This window comes from Musa acuminata, unplaced genomic scaffold, assembly GCF_036884655.1.
Source record: "Musa acuminata AAA Group cultivar baxijiao unplaced genomic scaffold, Cavendish_Baxijiao_AAA HiC_scaffold_112, whole genome shotgun sequence".
Lineage (NCBI taxonomy): Eukaryota > Viridiplantae > Streptophyta > Magnoliopsida > Zingiberales > Musaceae > Musa > Musa acuminata.
Window position 1 is genome coordinate 15978 of NW_027020391.1, and position 23031 is coordinate 39008.

Here is a 23031-nt window from a genome sequence, read left to right on the forward strand (position 1 = left end):
TGATTTGCTTCATGTTCTTGCTTTGCCTTGTGCCGAAAAGATGAACTTGCCGAGGCTGGAACGGTGGATTATTGTCGAAAAAGCAGAAGATTGATGGTGCATTTTTCGCTTTAATTAGAGCATTTTATCAGATTCCTGATGCTGTCTGTCTCCATTGGATGTGAAGTAATATGTCTGCACTCCATTGACACCAAGTCAATATGCATAAGCAGTTTCTTCCGATGAATAGAAAGTTTATGAGACAGCAGGAGATAGCAACTCCTCTCGGGTTGCATAGTTAAAGAAAACCGCTATGTAAGAAGAAGAAAGGAATTGTATCGTATGCTGCGTGCGATCCAGGGAAGCAGAAACTTTTTCGTTAACCGCTTTGTAAGAAGAGGAAGAAGAAGAAAGGAATAGTATCGTATGCTGCGTGCAATCCACGGAAGCAGAAACTTTTTCGTTAGTAGCTTGCATCCGCAGCTAACAAATTCCATCCCATCCAAGCGAGAAAGAAAAATAAGGTCGGAGAGGTGCAAAAGACTCGTATGCAACCTGAGATACATCGTCCATTGAACCTCCAGCACCACCATATTCTGACAACAATAATCATGGTTGTCGAGGCACTTCTCTCGTCCTTCTTGGAAATTCTGATCGGCTCAACGAAGAATAGCGTAGTCCGGCAGATAGGTGGTGTCTGGGGTCTGGAGGAGGACCTGGAAAAGCTTGAGAGGACGTTGTTGCGGATTCAATCCATCGTTGGAGATGCAGAGGAGCAGCAGATTAAGGACACTGCCGTCAAAAATTGGTTGACGGCACTCAGGGATGCGGCCTACGCTGCAGAGGACGTTCTCGACGAATTTAATCTCGAAACCCTCAGGAAGAGTAACAGAGCAATCGAGAACAAGATGATGGGCAAGGTCAGTGACTTCTTTTCATCCCATAATCCACTTTATTTTCGATTCAAAATGGCAAGGAAATTGAACGAAGTAGTAAAGAGTATAGATGAGATTGCAGCAGAGAGTCGTAAGTTCAATTTTGCAGTTCGCACACAAGAGCAAACCCCCCCAACTGTACGACAAACACACTCTTATGTCGTGGAATCGGATGTTATTGGTAGAGGCGAGGAGAAGGATGAGATAGTAAAGCTGCTAATAGAACAGCAGGATGAGAATGAGAAGATTGCAGTCCTCCCTATAGTTGGCATGGGAGGATTAGGAAAGACTACCTTAGCTAAACTGATCTACCAAGACAAGCGGGTGGAGAGGCATTTCCAATTGCGTATTTGGGTTTGTGTGGGCTCTGTTTTTGATCTGGGAGAGATTCTTAAAGCGATCATCAGTTCCGCCACTGGGAGACAGAGCGACCTGAAATTTATGGACATGTTACAATGCAGTGTTCGAGATGTATTGGCCGGGAAAAGATATCTGCTTGTGTTAGACGACGTATGGAATGAAGACTCATCGAAGTGGGACGACTTAAAAGCGCTGTTAGCTTGCGGAGGAGACGGAAGCAGAGTTGTTGTGACCACGCGTAGTGATGGAGTGTCGTCCATGATGGGTACGCTCACCACTCACAAGCTGCCATTCCTATCTGAAGAAGATTCATGGGATTTGTTCAGGAGAAGAGCATTTCCAAGCGGACAAGATGATGATAAGCAGCAGCATCAAAATCTGGTGGAGATTGGAAAAGCCATTGTAACAAAGTGTGGGGGATTGCCTCTCGCAGTGAAGGCCCTGGGCAGCATGATGAGCTACCAGAATGATGAAAGGGAGTGGTCTGCTATAAAGGAAAGTAGCATCTGGGCTACCAAAGTCGGTAGTGATATCCTACCTGCACTGCTTCTGAGTTATAATGACTTGCCTTCGCACCTGAAGCGATGCTTCGCCTTCTGTGCCATATTCCCCAAAGATTACGAGATAGAAGTTGACATGTTGATTCGACTGTGGATGGCTCAGGGGTTTATTCCATCGGAAGGAACAGCAGAACCGGAGGTTAAAGGCCACCGAATTTTCATGGAGCTACACAAGAGATGCTTCTTTCAAGATGTACGCCGAGTTAAAGAACGTAGATACGTAGACTTCTTGGGTAATATCATGCATGATTATTTTCGTTGGAGAGATTATGAGTTAGAAGTCAAAGGATATTGCAGTTTGAGAACATGCAAGATGCACGACCTCATTCATGACCTTGCACAACATATATCGGGAGAAGAAGGTGTCGCGTTGCTAGCGCCATACACTGCCACAGAACCAAGGAAGGATGTGCATCACTTGTCCTTACCAGGAACCTACTCGTCTTCCAAAATCCACGAGACGCTGGGGAAATTTCCTGCCCTGCGGACGCTACTGGTACGAGATGCATATTTTGGAAAAGCTGTGGACAACATTTCAAGACCGGCCAAATTAAGAGTGTTAGGATTCCATAATTTAAATGCTACGATGTTGCTAATGTTAGAATATGTGGCCTTTTTATTGAATAAGATATATAATAGAATTGGGTTCCGTTGCGATATTTTAGCCAAGACTAAGTCCATTACGGAACGATTCCTCGGAGTGATCCTGTGAAAGGATAGGAAGAGAGGAGAAAGGGTCTACTCTTCGCACTCCCTGCAGATTCCGCAGCGCGATCGGATTAAAGACGGAGCCTGCAGCAATCTTGGATCACGGTGCTGAGCAGATCAAACAAGATCTCTGAACGGATGGCTTCAAAAGGTACGCATCGTATAATTTGATCTATGTATTGATTTCAAATTCTGGCATATAGGTTAATTCCGCATTATTGACTTAGCATAATTACAGATTTTTATGCTTACAATTGGTATCAGAGCCCGGTTTACCTTTGTTTTCCAAGAACTGCTAAGCAGTAATGGTCACCATCGACCTCGCTGCAAATCTGCGGTTACGCCGAGTAGCGTGACGACATTACAGAACTCCGTCCATGCGACGGTATCACAGAACTCCGTCCGTGCGACGGCATCACAGAACCCCGGTCGCACACGGCCAGAATCCGTCCATGCGACGGTCGGCCGCACGCAGGCAGATAGCCCAGGCGGCGGCCATGCGTGAGTTGGCCGTGCACAGGCGGCGGCCGCGTGCTGGCAACAGCCACCCGCGGGCAGGAACCGCCGCAGCGGCAGCGGCCGCGCGTGAGCAGTAGCAGCCCCGCGGCGGTAGTGCCGTGGCGGTAGTGGCCGCGCACAGGCGGTCGCTGGCAGCCGCGCACAGGCGGCAGCCCGCAGCCGCGTACTGGCGGCCAAGCCCGCAGCCGCGTACTGGCGGCCAAGCCGCAGGCAGCAGCGGCAGCGGCGATGGCAGATTAGGGTTTTGGCATATTTACGTTTTTGTCCTCGAGGATAGGGTTTTTGAAAATTTACAGTTTTACCCTTTGCAAATATCATAATTACAGTTTATGTTCTGTCAACATATTTACGGTTTTGCCCTCGGGTCTAATTTCTGTCAAATTACAGTTCTGCCATTCGCATATTTTCGATTTATATCCTATCAAATATTTTCGGTTTTTTATCATTATGAAATTGAGAAATTTAGGTTATATTCTCAATTATAAAATTGATAAATATCATTTATTATAATTATGATTAATTTTAATCATGATTATATTTTTTGATTATTTGATTGGATTTAATTTTGATTAAAAAAAAAACTATAAATTATGGTTTATTTTATGGTTTTCTCATATGAATTATTCATTATATATGTGTTAAATAAAATTAAAATCCAATTATTGTTTTTGGAATTTTTTTATTTTCACATGTATATGTTTGAAATTATCATATGAGTTTTATTAAAGTTCAATAATTATTATGGTTATTTTATTATTGAACTGCTTTACATAAATGTTCAATAATTATTATGGTTATTTATTATTGAACTTCTTAGCATTAAATTTCAATAATTATTATTGTTATTTATTATTGAATTACTTTTTATTAAAGTTCAATAATTATTATGGTTATTTTATTATTGAACTGCTTTACATAAATGTTCAATAATTATTATGGTTATTTATTATTGAACTTCTTAGCATTAAATTTCAATAATTATTATTGTTATTTATTATTGAATTGCTTTGTATTAAAGTTCAATAATTATTATGGTAATTGATTATTGAACTGCTTTATATAAATGTTCAATAATTATTGTTGTTATTTTATTATTGAATTGTTTTACATTATTGTTCAATAATTATTATGGTTATTTATTATTGAATTGTTTTGTATTAATATTCAATAATTATTATTGTTCTTTATTATTGAACTGTTTTGCATTAGTTTTCAATAATTATTATGGTCATTTTATTATTGAATTGCTTAGCAAAAATTAAATAAATTGATGAATATTATTTGTAATTCATTTCCCTAAGTTCTATCTGACTAGTAGTTGCCAAAGTGGCCTAGGATGATAGATTTTTGTGATATGAATTACAATAAAAGCTTTATCATTTATAGGACATTTTTATTTTATATCATGGCATTAGTCTTGAAGCCACCAAAGTGACCTGGACTAATGACTTATAAAATAATATTAAAGAATTAGTCCTAAATGATATTAAAGAAATAATATTCATAATGGCACATATAATTATGAGATTTAGATAATCCCAAAGGAGAATCTAATTCAAATAATTATGTGATGGGGTAGGATGATACTCTTTTAGATATCCTTGCAGTTTAGGGTTGTATACCCAAAGGTAACAATACCTATTCCTCAAGGATGGTATCAGTCCTCCAAAATATTCTTGAGTGAACACTAGATATGTCAATATTTCACCCAAAGGTGTAATATAGATGATATCAATAGTTCATCAATTTTTGACAAACTCAAAGCATTAATGTTGTTATATATCTTTTGCAGTGGTACTTCCGCATATATACTCATATGCTTCAAGTGTCCCTGTACTTTCTGGATCAAATTATTCAGAATGGTTAGAGCATGTGCAATTCACACTGGGTGTATTAGATCTTGATCTAGCATTACTTATTAAAAAGCATGCAGACTTGACTGATGAAAGTACTGTTGGGAAATCATAGGGGGGGCGACATCATATGCGCAGCGGAAGAACAAGAAAACAAAAATCCCCAATTCCCAAAAAGATGTTCATCGTCGTGCGAAGATTGGTGCGCAAAATCCGCAAAAACACAAAACTGCGTATAGAGATTGTGTTACCTAGGGAGATCGTATATCCCTGTTTCCTTGCAGATCCTTAGGAGAGGGTGAAGGAGGTCAAGCGTCCTCCTCTCTAGCGGTGATCCACACAGCAGGGTTGCGACGACGCTCCTCAAAACTCCAGGCCTACTCTGAGGGGGAGAGGGAGAGGAGAATAGGAAGGGCAAGCAAAGACTCTAGCCTATGAGGCTGTGAATCCCTCCTATTTATAGAGATCCCGTGTCAAAACCCTAATGGGTCCTTTCCCTAGTGGGTATTGGATCTACATCCAATAAGACAAGGGCTCCGTCGGATATCTCATATCCGAACCTCTACTCATCGCAATGCCTACCATATGTGTGTGACCCTCTAGGCCCAATATCGAGCTGGCCGTGAGTCATACCTGTCAGAACTCCTTCTAACTCAGTGAATTATTATCTCTGTAATAATTCACTCGACTCATCGACTACGGAAGTACTAGGCCACTACGCCGTAGTCCCCAAACGATACAGGGGAATCCAATCCATTGGACCTGTCTGTCCTCAGTTACCATGTACCTATAGTCCCTCATCCATCTAATATCCCAGAGACCGTATATCGAGCATGGTGCTGTCAGACCCATACGGTTTCTACTCGAGTCTCGCTCTAATCGGATTCTCCCGGAGAACTCTTTCTCTCTCAACCCGAATGACCCTGGCTAGGGATTTGTCTGAGCAAGAACACATGGGATATTCCTCTCATGATACCGAGAGTGGATGATCCTCTATCGACACTCAATAGCCCTCGTAAGGTCGACTACCACTCCCAATGACCAGCTGTACTAGATCTGGGAACAGCCAAACCTATAAGTCTGGTATCAAAGAGTGGAGCACTCATACAGGACATCCTTGGTGTCTCAAGTCTAAGAACCAGATACACCACTAGGACTACGGAATCGTTGTCTGACAATAAGGCATCATCAACCATCCAGCATTCCGTAAGCGGATCAATCAATGAACTCATTCTCCAATGAGCACCTGTACTGTATCCCTAGTGTCCCTACACGAGTAGCTATGAGACCAGCTGCATCCATCATATGGACGGGTATACAGCACACCAGTCTATCCGGTTATCACGATGTCCCTCTCGAGTAACCTATGACCGGGATTATTTAGGATATGTGTTTAAAGGTGAATCGATCTCATTATCGTGATCTCATCACGATCCGATTCCCATTGCACAAATCCAAGGACATCACAATATATATGCATTTATGCAATAGTTATAAAGTGATATACGCCAAAATATAATAAGCAAAAAGATTATATATCAAGTCACACGTGCCATCACTCACGTGATTGGCTTGCTGGGCACCTATGACTAGCAATCTCCCACTTGACCTAAAGCCAATCACCTATGTGTCTGATCCCCATCAGACCCCTGTGACGCTCAAAGACAATCTGAGACAATGGCTTTGTTAGTGGATCTGCAATGTTATCTTCGGATGGAACTCTTTCCACTGCTACATCTCCTCGGGTTACGATCTCTCTTATAAGCTGGAACCTCCTCAGAACACTTCTGATAAGACCCGGGTTCCCTTATTTGAGTAATCACCCCATAGTTGTCGCAATATAAGGAAGTCGACTTGTCGCTATCTGTATCGACTCCCAAATCTGTGATGAACTTCTTCACCCAGACTCCCTCCTTTGCTGCATCTGATGCAGCAATGTACTCCGCCTCTGTGGTCGAGTCAGCAGTGGTATCTTGCTTGGAACTCTTCCAGCACACTGCTCCTCTATTCAAGGTGTACACATACCCTGAATTCGACTTGCTATCATCGACATCAGACTAAAAACTTGAGTCAGTGTAGCCTTCAACCTTAAGGCTATTACCTCCATATACTAGTAAAAGATCCTTAGTCCTTCTCAAGTACTTAAGGATACACTTTACTGCTTTCCAGTGCTCCAAGCCTGGATCCGCCTGATACCTGCTCGTGACACTCAGAGCATGCGCTATATCAGGCCTAGTACATAGCATGGCATACATGATAGACCCTATTGCTGAGGCATAAGGTATCATATCCATGTTCGCCCTTTCTTCTGGAGTCTTTGGGGACATACTCGTAGAAAGCGATATCCCATGTCTCATCGGTATGAGACCTCTTTTGGAAATTTCCATGTCAAACCTTTTGACAATAGTTTCTATGTACCTGGACTGGGACAAGCCAAGCATCCTTTTGGATCTATCTCTATAGATTCTAATCCCCAAGATATAAGATGCTTCTCCTAAGTCCTTCATAGAGAAGTGTCTAGATAACCAAGCCTTTATTGTGGATAGCATTCCTATGTCATTCCCAATGATGAGGATGTCATCCACATATAACACCAAAAAGCTAATAGCGCTCCCACTTACCTTTCTGTATACACAAGGCTCATCTTCGTTCTTAACGAAGTCATAAGATCTGATTGCCTCATCAAATCTTATGTTCCAACTTCAGGAAGCTTGCTTTAGTCCATAAATGGATCTAAGCAACCTACACACCTTATCTGGGCAGTTCTTGGACACGAATCCCTCAGGTTGCATCATATACACCTCCTCCTCTAGGTTCCCGTTGAGGAATGCGGTTTTCACATCCATCTGCCAGATCTCATAATCATAGTGTGCTGCAATAGCCAATAGAATTCTGATGGATTTTAGTATTGCTACGGGTGAGAAAGTTTCGTCGTAGTCAACACCTTGCCTTTGACGATACCCCTTAGCCACTAGCCTTGCTTTATAGGTCTCTACCTTTCCATCTACTCCGATCTTTTTCTTAAAGATCCACTTGCAACCGATGGGTACAATACCTTCGGGTGCATCAACTAGGTTCCAAACCTTATTGGAGTACATAGAATCCATCTCAGAATTCATGGCTTCTTTCCACTTCCCGGAGTCTATACTCATAATAGCCTCCTCGTAGGTCTGAGGATCAATATCCTCTACATCCTCTGCTCTAATATGTCCCACATATCTCTCAGGAGGATGGGATACTCTATCAGACCTGCGTAAAGTTGAAACTTGTGTATTAGATACCTGAACAGACTCGGGCTGTAGAGTGGTGCTTGAGCTTGGTTCCCTAACTTCGCTCAACTCTATCATTCTCCCACTGTCTCCGCCAAGAATGTGTTCCTTCTCAAGGAACACTGCTCTCTTAGCTACAAAGACCTTTTGGTCCTCGAGATGATAGAAGTAATACCCACAAGTTTCCTTGGGGTATCCCACAAATTTACATCGCCCTGTCCTTGATTCTAACTTATCGAGGTTGTGTCTTTTAACATGGGCAGAGCAGCCCCAAATCTTAACTACTTTAAGATCAGGCTTCTTCCCTTTTCATATCTCATATGGTGTAGACACCACCGACTTAGTTGGAACTCTGTTCAGAAGGTAAGCTGCGGTTTCTAGGGCATATCCCCAGAATGAGATGGGTAGGTCAGCGAAACTCATCATGGACCGTACCATATCTAATAATGTACGATTTCTCCTTTCAGAGACACCATTGAGCTGAGGTGTATAAGGAGGTGTCCATTGGGATAATATCCCATGGTCCTTGAGGAAGTGAGTAAACTCTGTACTTAAGTACTCACCTCCTCGATCTGATCGAAGAGTTTTGATACTCTTTCCAGTTTGGTTCTCCACCTCATTCTTATACTCTCTGAATTTCTCAAAGGCCTCGGACTTGTACTTCATTAAGTACACATATCCATACCTTGAGAAATCATCAGTAAATGTAATGAAGTAGGAGTAACCTCCAATGGCATGAGTTGACATGGGTCCACATACATCACTATGTATGAGTTCCAACAACTCAGTGGCTCTCTCTCCAGTTCCACTAAATGGAGAGTTGGTCAGTTTTCCACGAATGCAAGGCTCACAAGTTGCATATGACACATGGTCGAATGGATCTAGATATCCATCATTTAGCAACTTTTGAATCCTTCTTTCATGGATGTGACCTAGCCTACTATGCCACAGGTATGCACTGTTCAACTCATCTCGTTTCCTTTTGGACACATTTATATTCATGATATGTGGAGTGGTGTCTAACATAAATAAACCATTATGCAATGTTCCTTTCGTGATGATCTTATCATCTAATAATATCGAACAACCATTGTTCTCAAAAACAAATTTATATCCACTAACTGTTAAACATGAAATGGAGATAATGTTTTTGATAATAGAAGGAACAAAATAACATGCATCTAATGCAATAAAAGCTCCACTAGGCAGATGTAGGGCGACCTCGCCAACAGCTAATACAACAACTTTTGCTCCATTACCCATCTTGAGGTCCATCTCGCCTCTCTCTAGTCTCCTAGGCCTTGCCAGAACCTGCAACGAATTGCATATATGATAAGCACTACCGGTATCTAATACCCATGTGTTATCATAAGAGTCTGACAAATGGAGACTGATCATGAATGTACCTGAAGCTTCATCAAGCTTTTGTTTCGCCCTTTCTGCAAGGTACTCTTTGCAGTTTCTCTTCCAGTGCCCATCTTTATCACAGTGGAAGCACTGGCCTTTGTCCTTTGTTGGGTCTTTCTTAGCAACCTTTGCTTTACCTTGTTTGCCCTTGCCCTTTCCCTTCTTAAGGGACCTTTCTGCTTTCCTTTTCTTTCTGGTCTCACCAGTGTAGAGAACTGGCTTCTCTTTCTTAATAGTACTCTCTGCCTCCCTCAACATATTGAGGAGCTCTGGGAGAGTCACCTCAAGCTTGTTCATATTAAAGTTCATTATGAACTGTGAAAAGGAATCTGGTAGGGACTGAAGCACAATGTCCACACACAAGTTATCCTCTAGGACCATTCCTAGACTTGTGAGTTTCTCTATCCACTCAATCATCTTTAGGACATGGTTCTGAACCGGTGTCCCTTCAGTCATCCTAGCGCGGAAAAGGCTCTTGGATATCTCATATCGTTGAGTCCTTCCCTGTTCCTCAAACAATTTACGGACATGTAGGAGAATGGATCTGGCATCCATCTTTTCATGTTGTCTCTGTAACTCTGGAGTCATAGAGCCCAACATATAGCACTGAGCAAGAGTGGAGTCATCAATGTACTTCACGTAGCGAGCGATCTCATCCTCGCTTGCCCCTTCTTCGGGCGTAGGCATCACTGTATCAAGGACGTACACGATTTTCTCCGCTGTGAGAACAATTCTCAAGTTACGGAGCCAATCCGTATAATTTGGACCAGTGAGGCGGTTGACATCAAGTATGCCACGTAAGGGATTTGAAAGCGACATTTTTGAAAATAAAGATGTAGCAAAAATGAATAACATGCAGATTTTGCAAGAAATAAACTATCAAGATATGGACTTCTATCTTAATATGCTCCCACTATTTTACTAACGAGTCACGCGATACCCTCAGCACGTGAAACGGAAGTCTCCGGCAGACTTCTAGTGGGGATCAGGATCCAATCAGCGTCTTAGTGTAACCTCGAGGGACTCGACCAATCACACTAAGCCTAAAAGGTAGACAACTCTTGCCGATCACAACTCCTTGTGATTCCCGTCCTGTTCGGCCTCCGAATCACCATGGCCTCGAGGGACTCGACCAACCATGATGCTCGGTTAAGTCAACACCTTCGTTACAAGATGAGTCTGATTTGATGATATACCCTCGAGGGACTCGACCAAGCATATCATGCCCTCAGGTCACCGGTGACATCTCTATGTCGTAAGCAAGATAGCGAATCGCGATATAGGTGAGTCTCGAGGGACTCGACCAACTCAACCTACACCGGGATTCGGTTCCTACTCATAACGATGGAAGGCCACGTGGGTCAATCTAATTGCCTCACGTTTACCGACTTAATTTTATCGAGAGATGTTTCTATGATTTGGTCTCCTAATATGACATGTCACACATATACATATTTAATATATATCTACATCGCATGCAAATATATATACATATCTAGTATGTGTATAAGCAATCACACCAGATGATCATGGACCACAACCTAATATGATTAGGCCCGAGCCAGTAGGCCTAATCACTCACATCAAGATCTATGTGTGCAACGGTGCATCTCCATGCCTTGTGATCGTCCATCTCGTCCTCGTCGGTTCCGTCGACATCTTGATGCATCTCCATGCATCACGATCGTCCGTCTCGTGGGTCCCGCTATGGCTTCCACGCTCCCGCTGCGCCTCCTCATGTGATTACAACTTAATCATAGGCACGCAGGCCCGACAATAAACGAGAAATATAATGGAGGTTCGCAGACCTCAATAATAATAATCACAAGTACACACATCACACGGTCCATGATCATCCGTCCACTCATCATACATCACATGTATAAATAATTATCATCATGTAGGACTACTAGATAATAATAAAAATAATAATCAACTAAACCTTTTAATTAATTAATATTTTCTGAAATCAGGGATATATAGGGAATTTCTCAATTCCTAAGGGTATTTTCATAATTTGGACAAAAGACAGAAACTGGAATTTCTCAAATTCCGAGGGGGCAAAACTGTCTTTTTGCCCAGAAAACCCTAATGCCCTTCTCCCCCTTGCTGCTGCGCCGCCGCCGCCGCCACCCTGCTGGCGGCGGCCTGTGCGGCGAGGGCGAGGGCACTGCCGTCGCCTGCAGGTGGCACGCCCGCTGGGGTCGCTGCCGCTGCAGGTGGGCGCCCCCGCGGGCGTCGCCGCCTTCGCGGGCGGTTCTGCCCGCGAGTCAGCGCCCGCAGGTGGTGCTGTCTCGCTGGCGGCAGCCCCTGCAGGGTTTTTGCCCGTGGGAGCAGCGGCCACAGGCGCCGCTGCCCTGCGGTGCCTCAGCCCGCGCTGCTGCCCCGCGGCGCCTCTGCCCGCGGGCTCAGTGGCCGCAGGCGCTTCTACCGAGCGGGCTGCCAGCCCCGCCGGCCGCAAGCCTGCTGCAAGCAGACCGCCGGCCGGCTGCTGCAGGCACAGCGCTTGCGCATGCGCCGGCGCTGTGCTGCCTGGTTGCGGCTGGCTGCAGGCATGCAGATCGAGGGCAGCAACTGTTGCTGCCCTTCCTTGCTTTTGCGTCAACGATTTTGACGTCAATATTCTTCCTAAACACAACACACGCAGTTCAAAAACCAATCATTCGCACGAACAACCTGGCTCTGATACCACTGTTGGGAAATCATAGGGGGGGCGACATCATATGCGCAGCGGAAGAACAAGAAAACAAAAATCCCCGATTCCCAAAAAGATGTTCATCGTCGTGCGAAGATTGGTGCGCAAAATCCGCAAAAACACAAAACTGCGTATAGAGATTGTGTTACCTAGGGAGATCGTATATCTCTGTTTCCTTGCAGATCCTTAGGAGAGGGTGAAGGAGGTCAAGCGTCCTCCTCTCTAGCGGTGATCCACACAGCAGGGTTGCGACGACGCTCCTCAAAACTCCAGGCCTACTCTGAGGGGGAGAGGGAGAGGAGAATAGGAAGGGCAAGCAAAGACTCTAGCCTATGAGGCTGTGAATCCCTCCTATTTATAGAGATCCCGTGTCAAAACCCTAATGGGTCCTTTCCCTAGTGGGTATTGGATCTGCATCCAATAAGACAAGGGCTCCGTCGGATATCTCATATCCGAACCTCTACTCATCGCAATGCCTACCATATGTGTGTGACCCTCTAGGCCCAATATCGAGCTGGCCGTGAGTCATACCTGTCAGAACTCCTTCTAACTCAGTGAATTATTATCTCTGTAATAATTCACTCGACTCATCGACTACGGAAGTACTAGGCCACTACGCCGTAGTCCCCAGACGATACAGGGGAATCCAATCCATTGGACCTGTCTGTCCTCAGTTACCATGTACCTATAGTCCCTCATCCATCTAATATCCCAGAGACCGTATATCGAGCATGGTGCTGTCAGACCCATACGGTTTCTACTCGAGTCTCGCTCTAATCGGATTCTCCCGGAGAACTCTTTCTCTCTCAACCCGAATGACCCTGGCCAGGGATTTGTCTGAGCAAGAACACATGGGATATTCCTCTTATGATACCGAGAGTGGATGATCCTCTATCGACACTCAATAGCCCTCGTAAGGTCGACTACCACTCCCAATGACCAGCTGTACTAGATCTGGGAACAACCAAACCTATAAGTCTGGTATCAAAGAGTGGAGCACTCATACAGGACATCCTTGGTGTCTCAAGTCTAAGAACCAGATACACCACTAGGACTACGGAATCGTTGTCTGACAATAAGGCATCATCAACCATCCAGCATTCCGTAAGCGGATCAATCAGTGAACTCATTCTCCAATGAGCACCTGTACTGTATCCCTAGTGTCCCTACACGAGCAGCTATGAGACCAGCTGCATCCATCATATGGACGGGTATACAGCACACCAGTCTATCCGGTTATCACGATGTCCCTCTCGAGTAACCTATGACCGGGATTATTTAGGATATGTGTTTAAAGGTGAATCGATCTCATTATCGTGATCTCATCATGATCCGATTCCCATTGCACAAATCCAAGGACATCACAATATATATGCATTTATGCAATAGTTATAAAGTGATATACGCCAAAATATAATAAGCAAAAAGATTATATATCAAGTCACACGTGCCATCACTCACGTGATTGGCTTGCTGGGCACCTATGACTAGCAAGTACTGCAGAACAAGTTAAATGAAATGAAGGCTTGGGAAAGATCTGATAGGCTTAGTTTAATGTTCATAAGAATGACAATTGCAAATAACATAAAGACTTCATTACCGATTGCAACTAGCGCAAAGGAATATTTAAAAGTTATTGAAGACAGATTTAAATCTGCTGATAAGTCATTGGCTGGCACATTGATGAAAGAACTGACTACGGCTCAGTATGATGGTACTCGAGGAATTCAGGATCATATCCTCAATATGGCCGACAAAGCTGCAAAACTTAAAACATTAGGCATGAATGTTGATGAATCTTTCCTCGTGCAATTTATTCTTAATTCTCTTCCTTCTCAGTTTGGCCCATTCAAGATTCACTATAATACAAATAAGGATAAGTGGAACTTGAATGAGTTGACTAGCATGTGTGTTCAGAAAGAATTGAGATTAAGGCAGGAAAATTCATATAATGTTATGACGACTACTTAAGGAGGAGGTAATAAGAAAAGAAAGTTGAAGCATCATCCATCAAAGAGATTTGCTAAGTCTGGAAATGTTAAACAGACTAATGAAAAGAAAGCCTTTACTGTAAAGTGCTTCTTTTGTGGCAAGAAAGGACATGTGAAGAAGGATTGCATTAAACGCAAGACTTGGTTCAAAAAGAAAGGTATTAACTCGACCTTTGTATGTTTCGAATCAAACATTACAGAAGTTCCTTCTAACACTTGGTGGATAGATTCCGGTGCTTCAACTCATGTTACAAATAACATGCAGGGATTCCTTTCAATTCGGAAACCAAAAGAACATGAAAGATTCATTATTATGGGAAATCGTCTTAAAGCGAAAGTGATATCAATGGGAACTTATCGTCTACGCTTAGAGACGGGTCACTTGATGGATCTTGTTGACACATGTTATGTCCCTACAATTTCTAGAAATTTGATTTCTCTTTCTAGAATTGATGAGTTGGGATATTGTATTTCTTTTGGTAGTGGCAAACTCAGCATATTTTACGATTCAATAAAAGTTGGTTCTGGAATTCTGTGTGATGGTTTGTACAGAATTAATTTGGATCTTGAGTTTGCAAAGACACTAATGACCCTGCAATCAAATGTTGGATTAAACATAGTTTCAATAATGAAAGATCTTCCATATTGTAGCATAGACGATTGGGGCATATCTCCAAGGAAAGAATTGAAAGATTAGTGAAGGATAATATTTTGGAACATTTAGACTTCACTGGTTTTGATATTTGTATATATTGCATTAAGGGAAAGCAAACTAAACAAATAAAGAAAAATGCCACAAGAAGTAAAGAACTCCTTGAGATTATTCATACTGATATCTGCGGACCACTCCATATTCCTTGTTTTAGTGGAGAAAAATATTTCATCACATTTATAGATGATCTGTCCAGATATGGCAAAGTTTATCTAATACATGAAAAGTCTCAAGCCGTTGATACTCTTGAAGTATACATAAATGAGGTTGAGAGACAATTAGATAGAAAAGTTAAAATTGTCAGATCTGATAGAGGTGGTGAATTTTATGGCAGATATGATGGATCTAGTCAGAATATTGGTCCTTTTGCTAGATTCCTAGAACAACGGGGTATTTGTGCTCAATATGCATTACCAGGTGTGCCACAGCAGAACGGTGTTGCTGAAAGGCGAAATCGTACTCTGATGGATATGGTTAGGAGCATGATGAGTTACTCCTCTGTACCTGAGTCGATGTGGGGTGAAGCTCTTAGGACAGCTATGTACATCTTGAACAGGGTTCCTAGCAAGTCAGTTTCATCGACTCCTTTTGAGTTATGGACTGGTAGGAAACCCAGTCTGAGACATCTACATATATGGGGGTGTCCTGCAGAGATAAGAGTATTCAATCCACATGAAAAGAAATTGGAGCCAAGAACTATTTCAGGATATTTTATTGGTTATCCAGAAAAATCCAAGGGATACAGATTTTATTGCCCTAATCATAGTATGAGAATAGTAGAATCTGGTAATGCAAAATTCCTAGAAAATGGCGAAATTAATGGGAGTGAAAAATCTCGAAGGATTAATTTTGATATTGAGGAGATTCAGGTTAATTCTCCCATATCATCTCCTGTCCGAGAGATTGTTGTTCCTCAAATCAATGAGAGTATTGATGAGGGTGAACAACAAAATAACATCCAAGAACTCTCACATGATGTTGATGTCGCCGCTGATGATCTTGTAGAACAATCACAATTGGCAGATTTGAGAAGATCTCAAAGGAAAAGGAAACATGCCATTTCTGATGATTATGTTGTATATCTACAAGAATCAGATTATGATATAGGAATAAAAAGAGACCCCTTATCGTTTTCACAAGCCATAGAAAGTAACGATTCTGAAAAATGGTATGATGCAATGAAAGAAGAGTTAAAATCAATGGTACAGAATGATGTCTGGGATCTCGTTGAATTGCCCAATGATTGTAAAAGAGTCGGTTGTAAATGGGTCTTTAAGACAAAACGCGACTCAACGGGCAATATCGAACGATATAAAGCCAGACTTGTGGCCAAAGGTTTTTCTCAGAAGGAATGCATCGACTATAATGAGACTTTTTCTCCTGTTTCTAAAAAGGACTCATTAAGAATCGTTATGGCATTAGTAGCTCATTATGATCTTGAGTTGCATCAGATGGATGTGAAAACGGTATTTCTGAACGGGGATCTGGATGAGGAAATCTATATGGAACAACCTGAAGGATTCATAGAAAAGGGAAAAGAAAGTTGGGCTTGTAAACTTAAGAAATCCATTTATGGCCTTAAACAAGCTTCCAGACAATGGTATATAAAGTTTCATAATACCATTACTTCCTTCGGATTTAAGGAAAACACTGTTGATCAGTGTATATACCTGAAGGTAAGTGGGAGCAAGTTTATTATATTGGTCTTATATGTGGATGATATTTTACTTGCCAGTAGTGATCTTGGTTTATTGCACGAAACCAAGATATTTCTCAACAAGAACTTTAAGATGGTTGATATGAATGAGGCATCCTATGTCATTGGCATTGAGATATTCAGGGATAGATCTCAAGGATTATTAGGATTGTCTCAAAAAGGATATATTGATCGTATCTTGGAGAGATTTAATATGCAGCTTTGCTCAACCAATGATGTGCCTATTACTAAAGGTGAAAAATTCAGTCAAAACCAGTGCCCTAGAAATGACTTAGAAAAGAATCAAATGAAGAATATTCCTTATGGATGCGTAGTTGGAAGTCTACTATATGCTCAAACTTGTACAAGACCAGATATCAGTTTTGCAGTTGCAATGCTGGGTAGATATCAAAGCAACCCAGGAATGGAACATTGGAAAGCTGCAAAGAAAGTAATGAGATATCTACAAGGGACAAAAGATTATATGCTCACATACAGGAGATCTGATCAGCTTGAAGTAACTGGATATTCAGATGCTGATTTTGCAAATTGCCTCGACAGCAGGAAGTTCACTTCAGGATTTGTATTTATGTTAGCTGGTGGGGCAATCTCTTGGAAAAGTGCAAAGCAATCGCTTATTGCATCATCAACAATGGAAGCTGAATTTGTGGCATGCTTTGAGGCCACAAATCAAGCTTTATGGCTGCGAAATTTTATCTCAGGACTTGGTGTGGTCGACTCAATTACCAAGCCGCTGAAGATATTTTGTGATAACACCGTAGCAGTTTTCTTCTCTAAGAATGACAAGTACTCTAGTGGTTCCAAGCACATTGAGTTAAAGTACTTGGTGGTTAGAGAAAGAGTCCAGAAACAGCAAGTGTCAATTGAGAACTTGAGCACCACTATGATGATTGCTGATCCATTGACAAAAGCCTTATAGTGCAAAATATTCAAAGAACATGTTCTTAGAATGGGGCTTGTGAGCAAGTCATAAAGGATATGGTGATGCATGTTTATGTGGATGCTATTATTGACATTTTAACTTAATTAAAGTTATCTGTTTCTGCTATCCTGTTTACATTTATGTTTATGCATATTATGGTTGAATGTAATAACAAGATTGTCTTGACAAGACAAATTACAGGGGTCATTATGGACTATGTTAGGAAAGACTAACAATGTTGTGGTACATAGAAGGGAGTATGACATTGATGAAATACAACCGTTATGACTCGCATTGATAGTTGGACTTAATATAGTATTATTGTGATTATTGGACTTATTGGCTTATTTTTAAAACATGGCCATGTATAAAATGCTTTTCAAAATTTTTTGGAATCCAATTAGATAAAATTGTTTTCAAACAAATTTTGTTTTGTTTGTTTTGATTTTGTATCTCTTTTATATCTTATCAATTAATGGGCCAAGTGGGAGAATGTTAGAATATGTGGCGTTTTTATTGAATAAGATATATAATAGAATTGGGTTCCGTTGCGATATTTTAGCCAAGTCCATTACGGAACGATTCCTCGGAGATATCCTTGATGGGAGGAAATCTTCTGAGAAAGGGTGTTAGAGCGTTATAACGTCGCATCTCTCCGTTGAGGAATTTAGTTATTCTCCTCGACTCTCTCCCCAAAACTCTCTCCCCAAATCCATCAATTTGAGTGATCGGATAGGAAGAGAGGAGAAAGGGTCTACTCTTCGCACTCCCTGCAGATTCCGCAGCGCAATCGGATTAAAGACGGAGCCTGCAGCAATCTTGATCACGGTGCTGAGCAGATCAAAGGATGGCTTCAAAAGGTACGCATCGTATAATTTGATCTATGTATTGATTTCAAATCCTGGCATATAGGTTAATTCCGCATTATTGACTTAGCATAATTACAGATTTTTATGCTTACAGCTAAATCTAGCACAACATCTCAAGCATGTCAGATTCCTGGACATTTCTTACTCTAAAATAGCGGAGTTACCTGAAGCTATCACCACGCTGCTCAACTTGCAGACGTTGAAGCTTTCTGGATGTCGACAGCTACGTAAGTTACCAAGTAAGATGAAGAAAATGAGTAATCTCAGGCATCTCTTTCTCGATGAATGTACGGAGCTGAGGGACATGCCCGAAGGCCATCTCAGGGGAGATTAAGCTGCTTGCACACATTGTCAAAATACATCGTGGGTGTTGGTGCTGGGAGAGGAATAGGACAGCTAAAGGAGTTAAACCTTTCAGGCAAACTAGAGATATATGGCCTGGGAAAAGTGAGAGATGCTGCAAATGCAAGAGAAGCTAATCTCCATTCTAAACGAGACCTACACTCTTTGGCACTATGTTGGGGAGTTGTCGAATGGACCGAGGAAGAATCACTTTCCGAGAATGTTGAGACGAGAGCTGAGAATAGCGAGGCGTTATTGGAAGCACTGGCACCACCCGACGGCATAAAGGTCTTATCGATCTGGGGCTACGGAGGAGTCAGGTTTCCGACGTGGTCATCAGATGAGCAATTGTTGAGTCGGTACCAGCTGCTGGTGGAGATTCATCTCGGTGGATGCAGAAATTGCCATCATCTCCCTTCGTTTTGGCTGCTGCCCTCGCTCGAGGTGCTATGTTTAAAACATATGGATTCCCTGAAGCATATCATCCGTGGTGAAGGTGGAGGTGATTGCAGAGAACAAACATTCCCGGCATTGAAAAGGCTGGTTCTGGAGGGGATGCCAAGCTTGGAGCAATGGTGGGAGGTGGAGGGTGGCGGAGCAGTGGAGGAGGGGAAGTGCTTCCCGCACCTTGTTGAGCTAAGAATCTCAGAGTGCTCGAAGTTGGGATCAATGCCACGGTTGCCTTCCCTCAAATTTCTGGGTATGCCGAGCGGCAACAGGATGTTGTTGGGATCGATTGAGAACCTGAGCACATTAGCCGTCCTCTTGATTTACGCTGATAGTGCAACTGTAGATGGCGAGACACGTTTTACCTTTCCTCGTGATCTACAGTTCCTTGAAGAATTACGTATCGTTGGACGCAACGAGATCGAGATACAGGGAGAGGACACGAAGGCATCATGGAGTATAGGGCTTCGACGATTGAATGCTGTTAACTGCGATTGGTTGTTCTCATGAAGGCGGTCCATGTTTTGGAAAAGCCTCGTCTCCATTCACACTCTGACAATCGATTCTTGTGAAGATCTGAGGACGTTCCCTGAGGAGTTTCAAGGCTTGAAGTCCTTGAAATCATTAGTTGCAATGGATTGTGGCAACCTGATTGATTTCTCGCCTGCACTTCCATCATCATCAACAACAATACCAATTGGACTCCCACCGGAGCTAGAAGATCTTTGCATCATTGAATGTGGGAGATTGAGAAAAATGCCTAGGTGCCCCACGTCCCTCAAAAGACTCAATATTCTTGATTGCATAGGTCTAACTTCATTAACAGAAGACATTGGTCAGCTCACCTCTCTCGAGAGTTTATTAATTGATGATTGTCCAAACCTACTGTCCTTGCCGCTTGAACTACAACAACTCACGATGCTTCATCGGGTGCATATCGAGGTTTGCCCGAAGCTTAAATCATTACCCCAAGATTTGTGGCAGTATCTCTCCGGCCTCCGATCCTTAATGATTCTGAAATGTCCAATCTTGGAGAAACAATTCACAAAAAAAAAAAAGAGGAGGGAAGGCATCTAAGTGTCACGCATTCCAGAATCAACAATTATGGAAGGTAGCAAAGCTTTCTCTTTTAATTAGCATTTAAATTTTAGTGCATGCAAAAGTTGCCTATGAGATTAATCACAATATTGTTATCATAATAACTCTTAAAATATATCAATGCAAATTAAAGTTTCAACTAATAGTTAGTCTGGAGGAGGGGACAAGTTGGTTCAATAAAATCCCAAGTAAACTAGTGAACACTTGGGTAAGAGGCAGAAAGACAGATTTTGAGGATTTGATTTTAATACTTTGCAGTGATTTGACAATATATTTACCAATCAAACTAGCTAGCACATTCATAGATGGTAAAGTTGGATTAAGAAAATAGTTTATCTTCTTTTTTTTTTTATGATAAGCATACATTAATTCTTAGTTTAAATACTGATTATTTACCCGAAAACAGGTTTTAACAATTGTAAAGTAAAAAATCTTTTTAAGGGATTGTAGATGCTATCACTTCATTGGTTGTATGAAATTATTTCAAAATTCAATACTTTTAATTTTTAAATTGGTACATTGTATTCGGTCACATGAATGTCTAGGGACAATCATGAAGTGCCATTCTGTTTTCATGTTCATAGATGATATCACTTTATTGATTGTACAAATTTTTTTGAAGTTTTAATACTTCTATTTTAAAAAATATATATATATTTTTTCAAATTCTAAAAATAACATCAGTATGTTGAGCATGGAGTAGGGTGACATTGCACATACAAATGGTAATAAATCTTCTGAATGTTTGATGCTTCATGTGTCTTTTTGGGTTACGGCTGCTTAATTGTTTCTAGATATCTTTTACTGTGAAACTGTTGATATATTGCAGGAACTACATTCCAGCATTATGCACTGAAGCATGGAAATAGACTCGAAGACTCTGTACAACAGGGTTGAAGAAATCTCATATGCTATGCAGTTAGGAAAATCTCATTCGTTATGCTTATCGGTTTCTACGTAATAGTCTTTGGAATATATATATGTATAGCATGAAGATAATAGGGTGACAATAGTCGCCCTGGTTGTTCGAGAAGAGGTTGACCTTCTCATCTTGATCTTTTGATTCACGTCCATGTTGTCTTGTTGGTGAGTGTTTTAAACAATTGTATCAATAATCATGACAAACCCTAAACATTGGTAGGGACACCGAAGTTCTGATCCTTTTACATGCGCATAATTTTTATATTTGTGATTCAAATAGGTTTCATAACGAGTAGAAATTGGAGTCGTAAATCTTGTAGTGACTACAGCATACAACATCGAACTAACATGTAAAAAGGGTTTATCTTTTTATCTATTTTGACAAAAGCCTCACCACTCTTCTTTTTCTCTCCACAATCGAATAGTTCGGAGGAAGAAGAGCTTTCATCTTCAAAAAGAGGACGTCAATTGCATGAATACAGCGTGATGAGCTAGCAAAACTTTCCATGGACAAGAAAACAAGGCATCGTGGAACACAGAAGCAAGCAGTGATGTCAAGAAAAGATTACATATCTCGGAGGTGTCATTTCGACTTGTCTGCCCTCACTGTCATCTAGCTTTTAGTTTATGCAGTGCAGATACAAACCAAAACTAGGATCCATGCACAAAGCTCCTATATTATGATCAGCACCTGCACCAGATGCAAAATATCATATAGTTCTTCAGTTTTTAGGCTGCTGTTGGAAGTTGCTTCGACTTACCTGAATTCGTGTAACCTAAAGATCTCGCTATGCTGCTTACATCCATAAAGTCAAACTCTCGAGTCTTGACGTAGAAAAGTCTGATCTTGGAAAAGTTGTATGCAAAGTCAGTTGACTATTCAGAGATACAATAGAAATTCAACTCCGTGATGTCCGCAACTAGAAAACCTTGAGACTATTGAGGTAGACGAGCAAAACCGCTGGTGATCGATTGGACTGTCGACAAGAAGCTCTTGAAATTTCTACGGATGATGACACAGCTCCTCTTTATTACGTAACGATGACATAGCATGCAGTCCAAGCCACATCGATTTTTCTAATCCACAGGGAACGTAATGCAATCTCTCTCTACATCACATTGTATATAGAGTGTAAGAAAAGAAAGAACATGTTATGTCAAGTATTACTGATTCTTTTATATATTCATTTACGTTAGATGAACTGTGGGGAACCTTTTGGTGTAAGAATATTGTAGATGTTACAGATGATTACATTTTAATTCCCTATTACATTTTAGAGTTTTCTCAAATATAACAACTGAAACAGTTACTTGATTCTTCTTCCTGCTTCTCTAATATTATCTCCAATCTTGTTTTGATTGCATATTTGGTGCAAATTAACCTCCATTATGTATGGTACAATTTCATATTTACAGCATATTTAGCTCCGCTAAGTATTGATTTGCATCACAACAATAACATCATCATTATAGAGAAGATGACGCATCATACCATGAATATTTCACATTTGATTCTCAAATTATGAGACATGACTCCTCATTCTAGAAGAGTATATTAGAAGAAAACTAAGTGTATATAATGAGCGGAAAGAAAAATAAAAAACAACTGAATCTCTAAAAGTAGAAGAGTATACAAATCATTAAAATTTCTTTTATAAGAATTTCTAATAAAAGTTTAACTTATTTACATTTAGTTTTCCAAGATCAATTAGAATAAATGCATCTAC

At 41.3% G+C, this 23031-nt stretch overlaps 1 protein-coding gene across 2 annotated transcripts; it reads left to right on the forward strand.

The window, feature by feature from the left end:
• The first annotated feature begins 195 nt into the window (after nucleotides 1-195).
• On the forward strand, nucleotides 196-21568 carry LOC108953801 (putative disease resistance protein RGA3). Of its 2 annotated transcripts, none has more exons than XM_065175739.1 (2): nucleotides 196-2693; nucleotides 18591-21568. In XM_065175739.1, the coding sequence occupies exon 1, from the start codon at nucleotides 528-530 to the stop codon at nucleotides 2544-2546; it is 2019 nt and encodes a 672-aa protein (XP_065031811.1). In that variant the 5' UTR covers nucleotides 196-527; the 3' UTR covers nucleotides 2547-2693; nucleotides 18591-21568. The 2 variants fall into 2 exon arrangements, with proteins under 2 accessions (XP_065031811.1, XP_065031812.1); XM_065175740.1 differs by lacking the exon at nucleotides 18591-21568 and adding an exon at nucleotides 4854-5457.
• The last annotated feature ends 1463 nt before the right edge of the window (nucleotides 21569-23031 follow it).